This window comes from Salminus brasiliensis, chromosome 13 (assembly GCF_030463535.1).
Source record: "Salminus brasiliensis chromosome 13, fSalBra1.hap2, whole genome shotgun sequence".
Classification (NCBI taxonomy): Eukaryota; Metazoa; Chordata; class Actinopteri; order Characiformes; family Bryconidae; genus Salminus; species Salminus brasiliensis.
The window spans coordinates 3,647,343-3,655,044 of NC_132890.1; the positions used below are offsets into that span (position 1 = coordinate 3,647,343).

At 47.8% G+C, this 7,702-nt stretch overlaps 1 protein-coding gene across 1 annotated transcript in view; it reads right to left on the bottom strand.

Moving 5' to 3' along the window:
* The window catches only part of shank3a (SH3 and multiple ankyrin repeat domains 3a), a 221,080-nt gene extending 213,746 nt beyond the window's left edge, over positions 1 to 7,334 (bottom strand). The window contains exon 1 of the mRNA XM_072694768.1: positions 6,912 to 7,334. Coding sequence (XP_072550869.1) covers positions 6,912 to 7,334 — 423 coding nt within the window. The remainder of the gene's footprint in view (positions 1 to 6,911) is intronic.
* Between the last annotated feature and the right edge of the window lie 368 nt (positions 7,335 to 7,702).

The following is a 7,702-nucleotide window of genomic DNA, read 5'->3' on the forward strand; positions in this document are numbered from 1 at the left end:
CTTCAGAAAAAAGGCTGTAGCTGCAGAGGAGTCTGGGAAGGGGTTTAAACAGATCTCAGAACAGTTAGAAATGAGACGTTCCACCGTCCATTAAATCAATTACACATGGAACTACTGACCACCAGTAGAACCACAAGATGAGTAAAGACGTCTCCAACAGTCCTAAAATCTCATCACGGTAGCAGGTAGCTCCAACTGGAGCTGATGTCAAAGCGCAGCTTCTACCATCAGAAAGAGACCAACTAAGCCTGATGTTGAGGGGAGAAGTCAAAGGGCAAGACAGAGAACACCTGGACAAAGACCAGAACGTCTGGAACAACGAACACAGGAAAAGCAGTTAACAGGTATTAACAGCAATTAAATGCACCTGGACAAAAGTATTGGGACACCTGCTCATTCATTGTTTCTTCCAAAATCAAGGGGATTACAAGAAGTTGATTCTGCTTTTGTTGGAGGAACTGTCTCTACTGTCCAGTGAGGAAGGCTTTCTACTAGATTTTGGAGCAGCATTGCTGTGAGGATTAGGACAAGATTGGACGGTGATCACCACCCCACCTCGAGCTCAAACTCCATAACTCATTCAAAAAGTACTGGATGGAGAACCACCACCATCATTCCAGAGAACACAGTTCTTCCACTGCTCCACAGCTCAATGCTGGTGGGCTTTATACCCCTCTATATCCCACGCCTGGCACTAGGCAGCATGGTGCCAACAGGTTCATGTTTATCTGCTGTAGAGAATCATCTAAAAAAGATTTCCCAAGCATCCAAATGGTTGCCATAGTTCTTTATAAACCCACTGCCTTTACCAAGGTATCCTTGAAGAATCCCAGAGATGACGCTGTCACTCAATCATCATGTCACAGCATCGCTGGTTTGAATCCTGGGTCATTCTGCCTGACATCAGTCACTTCAGCCTAATGCTGGCCGGCACAGCCATCTGCTTACCGATGCATCAGAGCGTTACATGTAATGGGGAGAGTACTATCTTAAAACATAGGGAGGAAATTAGGGAGCCACACATTTCCACATTGTTAAACTAGTGCTTAAACGGAGCAAAAGGTCAGGCACTCCACCCTAAAGCAACCTGATGCCTCAACAATCTAAGAGGAACTGACTTGCCGTACAGACTTGTGTTCTCCAGCTGTTGCTCGGCTTTGATTCCGCCCCAGCAGGAGTTCTGAGATACAACTTGCTTCAGTCTCTCTGGTGGGTTGGACATATCCAGCTGGAGATCAGCTCCGTCTGTCAGTGTAACCTTCTGTCAAACCTAAACCGGCTCAGTGATTTCTTGACACTCTACTTCCTGATCATTTTGTAATTTTTATCACACCCAACTGAGAAAATAGAATTTAGCATCAACCATCTTCCTCCTGAACTTCACTCATTGGGGGGAACTTCACTAGGGCGTGATCTAAGGCTTCACAATCACACACTAAGGATGCAATATCGACCCTTTTCCACAATATTCTGAAATCAAGGCTATTGAAAGAGCTGATTCTGCTTCTGTTGGAGGAACTGTCTCTACTGCCCAGGGAAGAAGACTTTCTACTAGATATTGGCACAGCATTGCTGTGAGGATCTGATTGTGTTAATGAGGTCAGGATGCTGGATGATGATCACCACCCCACCTCATCATCCCCATCTCTTCAACTCATCCCAGAAGTATTGAATGGAGCACCAGCCATCTCCAATCCAGAGAACACAGTACTTCCACTGCTCGACAGCTCAATGCTGGGGGGCTTTATACCCCTCTAGCCCACGCCTGTCTTTATTGTCCAATAGCTTCATGATGTTAATCTGCTTCAGAGAGTCCTATTCTATTGGCAATACTTCTCAACAGGGACTAGTCAAGCTGTGTGTGTGTGTGCATTTGCACATCTGTGTCAGCAATGAGTGCAACTTGAAAGTATCTGAATGCATTCATTAGCAAGGGTGTCCACAAACTTTTATACATTTACAATCCCACCAAAACAGACTGGGTTGTGGTATTCCGCAGTTTGTGTGTTGGTAAGTGCTACTCCTATGTCCCCTTTATTCAGAAATGTGATTTGGGCCTTAGAGACTAAGAAATGACTGGATGTTGGGTTGTGTGCACCATAACTGGACTAATCTCTGATGTTCCCATCTGGGGTTTGTGAACATTACCCAGTAGGACAAGCAATCTGGCAGCATGCACTATGAATACAGTGCAGTCTGTAAGCAGTTGGACAGTGACACACTTTGGCTTGTTTTGGCTCCAAGCTCCAGCACACTGGATATGAAATTAAACAATGACTATAGACAGAAGCCCACCAGTTTCTGCTGAAAGGCATATTTTGCCCATATGGCCTGAACTGCAATGTTAAAATCACAGGTTTTGTCCCAGTTGTGCACTAATTAGCAATACTACCCAGTAATAAGAGTGTGTGTTATGTAGTATACTGTAGATAAAAGTGTCAAAGTTGAGTATACTCAAAAATCCACGAAGAATACCTCTATAGCCCACACCTGGCATTGGGCAGCATGGTGCCAGTAGGTTCATGATGTTTATCTGCTCCAGAGAGTCCTAATCTATTGGCAGTACTTTTCTACAGAGTAGATAAAATTGACAAAGTTGAAAGGGGGGGCTACTTACATCTAGGAAATTTAGAAAAAATGGTCGACAACACTAGATGAGTATGGTAACAATGTGTGTACTAACCTGCCAAACCCACATTATTAAGATAAGTATATAGTACACGCCTAATACATGGTATTAGTGTGTAGTACAGAATTGGAGCACAGCCGCAGTACCTAAAGTCATTTTACAGCCAATTTCTCTGCTGGATTTTAGCTAACTATGTGACACTGCACTGCTAGTTCATGCATAAAAGAGCTGACTAAAGTCTAGTGCTGATTCTAGATGTGGCATCTGGAGTCTGTTGCTGCTGTGGCTCTCAATATGTAGACCAAAGATGTGCTAGTGGCAGTAAAGTAGGCCACAATAAGGCTCGGAATAAATCAGGCATAGACACAACCAAAACATTGGACCTGTCAAAGTACTACTTGTTAAATTGTGGAGAAGCAAAGACGCCTCAAACCGACGGGAAGGAGGGAAGGAGGGAAGGCCTCAGGAGCGAATGGCCGATGAATCCAGCTCTCAATCCAGCCAAGTTACAGAACAGGGTGCAGGAAAAGCCTGTAGAGGTCTTGAAGAAAATCCTCCTTGACAGATGAGGTGAAGATTCCACAACAATGGATGGAAGAAAGTGTGGAGAAAACAAAGCACCTCATTTGTGCAACATGGTGGCAAGGACATGTGTGGCTGCCAGCTGAATTGGCTCACTTGTGTTTATTGATGGTGCGGCTGCCAACAGCAGCAGCAGGAGGATGTATTCTGAAGTGTGCAGAAGCGTCTTAACTGCTTAGATCCGACCAAATGCCTCAAAACTCAGCTGACAGCACTTCACCTTGCGGTAAGACAAGCATCTGAAACTTACAAAAGCAAACTCAAAGCCTACAAAAGCGACGTTAAAGAATGTTAGGGCTGAAAAAAAGTGGGATGTCCTTCGGTGGGACAATCACTCACCCTACTAGAACCCCAATAAACATGTACTGCACTGTCTGAGAACAAGCAGATCTGGTAGAGCCTCACCACGGAAGATAGCCAGCTTGACGTCGGGTCACAAACTTTAAGCAGATATTGACCGCAAAGGATTTGCAGCTAAACACTAAACATGGCCGTCACTCTCCACACCCATCAGCGAGCCTTGGGCGCCCACGGCCTTGTCGCTGGTTCACTGGTTGTCCTTCCTTGGAGCAGCACTGTTGGTAGGTAGCGACCACTTGCATACTGGAAGCACCCAACAAGACCTGCCTGATGTTTTGGAGATGTTCTGACCCAATCGTCTAGCCATCACTGTTGGGTTAGTGGCTTAGATTCTTACGCTTCCCCATTTTTCCACTTACTTGCTGCCAAATATGTGGATCCTACCACTTGACAGGAGCCACTGGAACCAGATCATCAGTGTTATTCACTTCACCTGTCATTAAGTGGTTTTAATGTTATGGCTAATCAGTGCGTTTCATACTATTTTTAACTGTGTCAGGTCTTGTTGGGTGTTTCCAGTATGCAAGTGGTTGGGATCTACTGGGGCTTTTGTAATCAGCGCACATCCTCCAGCACAGCAACCAACATGGACCAAGCCTGGGCCAGCTAGCAGCTGTTATCTCCAACAAGACCTGCCTGATGTTTTGGAGATGTTCTGAACCAGTCGTCTAGCCATCACTGTTGGGTTCTTAGCTTCTCAAAGTGGCTCAGATTCTTACGCTTTCCCATTTCTCCACTCACTTGCCTCGCTTTCCATTATCCTACCACTTGACAGGAGCCACTGGAACCAGATCATCAGTGTTATTCACTTCACCTGTCATGAAATGGTTGTAATGTTATGGCTGATCAGTGCGTTTCATACTATTTTTAACTGCAATTAATCACTGCATCTCTTAGAATAGTCACAGTTACCAACATCACGTACATCAGATTTCCGCCAAGCCTCCATCCCCTTGACATCCTGTAATAGGAATCTAATCCAAACACACAGAGAGACAGATAAAGCTAGTCTCAGTTGTGCAGAAAACCACCCACCTCATACAAAATACACAAAGTACTGTTCCTAAAATCCCATCTCTCCCTCAACGCTCTCTCAAGTCCCCACTGTATTTGTTTGCAAACTCATCCTGTTAATGTGTGTAAGCAGAATATAGGAGTCCCTCAGAGCTCAGTGTTAGGGCCTGCAACTCTGTCCTACTCTTGTCTTCCACACTATTTAGCAACAGCTAAAGGCAATAACGTGCAAACTGAGCTAATGCCTTTTCTCAGGGCTTGAGGAAAAACTACCCAAGTACTGGATGTTCCTGCTTTGGTCCGGGGGATAAAGAACGCTACGTTTCTCTGGAACAATGAGAAACGGGACTACCATCAAAAAAAGAGTCTGTATAACCAGAATATCGGTGGAAATGACATACCCTATGTTGTTACACGGGGTGGGACAATGCATGGAGGACTGCGAGAGTGTGTTCAGATTTAGCCAGTGCACATTAACATTTAAAAGCAGTGTGGAGCAGAAAGTTGCTTGTGAAAGTGTGACATTTACAGCCTCTCGCTGCTCTTACTCACCCAGCTCTATTAGCACAGAGGACCAGGCCTCCCTAAAAGACACTCGCCAAGGCTTTCTTGCTTTAATGAGAGTCTTTCTTAAACACACACACACATATACACACTACACATGCATTTATTATTGTATGGGCATCACACCTCTCCATTTTCTTGTGCTTTAGGAAAACGAATGGGTTCCTTATAGTGATGAGCTCCCTACCACACAGATACTGAGCTGAGATCTAGGAGATCCTACAGGACCCTGGTGCTCCTTATAATGGTTAGCTCCCGACCAAACATCTCCACACAGATACTGAGCTGAGATGATGGAGGTTTCAGCCAGGCTAGTTTGGGAGATCTCTCTAGGAGATCCTACAGGACTTTGGTGCTCCTCACAATGGTTCGCTCCCTACTGAACATCGCCACACTTGTGCAAACACACTCTGTAAGCACTGAGATGATTGGCTTGGTTAGAAGATCACTCGAGGTTGGTTAGCTCCCTACCGAACATCTCCACACATATGACTAGACTAGAAAGAAGGAGCTCAGATAGCCCCCCCCCAAAAAAAAATTCTTCATTCACACTCTCTCTTTCAGCTTTTCATGGCAGAGTGAAGCCAATACGCCAGGGGATCAATCCTAGAAGATTACAGCACTCGTCCTCCAGCACAGCAACCAACATGGACCAAGCCTGGGCCAGCTAGCAACTGTTAGCAACTGTAGCAATCTCCATTTAAAAAAAAGCCTCAGCTAAAACGCTGCATTGCAAGCAGCAAGGCCCGAGCCATGCGCCTATCACACCAACAACAACGTCCGTATAAAAGTTGGCGGGACACGTCCAGTTAGGTCCACAGCAAGTTGAGTGGAAATGAACCTCAGCTGCTGTCACTGGAGTGACTGTGCTGCATATGAGCCTCGGACCACAGAGACGCTGCCATCCACGCCTGATCCGGCCTCGTATCACATAAATCAAGCATGCGCATGCGCTCACACACACACACACACACACACACACACAGCAAGAGAGAGAGAGTTGCCAATTAAGCCTGCAGCAAAGGCTCCACATGTGTGCCTGTGCAGCACGGCCAATGGATCAAACAGCAGCAGACCAGACCTACACCAGGCTACAGCACTCAGCAGCACAATTCATTAAGATCCTACTTAGACAAGCGGACCTGTCTGCAAGTCAGTAACTGCGCTTCAACAAGCGAGGGCCCCCTCCCTCCCTCCCCCCTTTAACCTACCCCACCTCTCGGCCTTTCTCTCTCTCTTTCTGTGCAGCGGCTTATCCATCACAACCATATGTGCGAGTCTCTTGAACAGGCTCTAGGGACACAGCACACTACAGAGCAACACCTGTCAAGTTTGACAGCTTGAGAAGAAAGAGGGGAGGGGGGGGTGGAAAAACTCCTGTAGAATTACGCCGGCCCTGTCGGACAGCACTCTCTCACCACCACCCCCCACACACCCCCCACCCCCTCTCTGCCTCTCTCTCTCTCTCTCTCTTTTGTAAGTGTTCAGCATTCAAAGTCAGCTGCAGTCACACTAATGAAGAAAGGTTGGTGTATTTAATCAGACAGGGGCGAGAGAGATAGACACAGAGTGAAGGGAAAGAGAGAGAGAGAGAGAGAGCATGGAAAGAGAAAGAGACATACTAATAAAGCATGCCGGCAGCCCAGCAGCAGATCAGACAGAACGGGACAGAGCACAAAAAAAAAAAAGAGCGAGCGAGGAAAAGAGTGAGTGAGTGAGAGAGAGAGGGAGAGAGAGTTTGGAGAGATGACAGAGAACTCACCGTTTGCTGCAGGTCGGGGATGCCTATGCGGACCACCAGCGTGTTGCCCTGGGGTTCCTCCATGGGGCCGTGGGCCGGCGCTCGGCAACCGTCACCGTGGGAACGGCGGGAGCTGTCCCCCTGGCTGGCGGTGCTGAAGTGGCGGTGCGGCTCAGGCTCAGGCTGAGGCTGAGGCGGCGCGGGGCGAGAGTGGATGAGGCGAGGGAGCGAGAGATGAGGGAGAGAGAGAGGGAGGGAGAGGGGGAGGAGGAGGGCGGTAGACTCAGGCTGCTGCTGCTGCTGCTGCTGCTGGGGCTGGGGCTCGGGCTGGCGCTCACGCTTCTGCTGCTGCTGCTGCTCTGGACGCTGCTCTGGACGCTGCTCTGGACGCTGCTCTCGGGGCTGGGGAGGCTCATGTTTGCCCGCGCCCGCACTCACAGGCATGCTCTGTGTGTGTGGAGCTCCAACTGCATAGCCCTCTCGCACACACACGCATCCACACACTCATACTCACGGCACTGCTCTCACACACACGCACACACACAGGCAGAGGGGAGAAAGAGGGAGGGGAGGAGGGTGGGGGGAGCACAGGGGGGATTACAGAGGAAGAAGAGAGAAAGGGAGTGATGGGAAGAGAGAGGGAGAGAGAGAGGGAGAGAGAGGTTAAACGTCTGATGAGATGAGGGTTTCTTCAGGCTAACAGTGAGAAACAATGGCAGAAAGTGATGTGGAGAAATGAGGACGCCCCATGAAGCCCTTTGTCTTTTTGAGCCTATTTAAACATCTGGACTGGTTTGGTCTTCATGTGATCA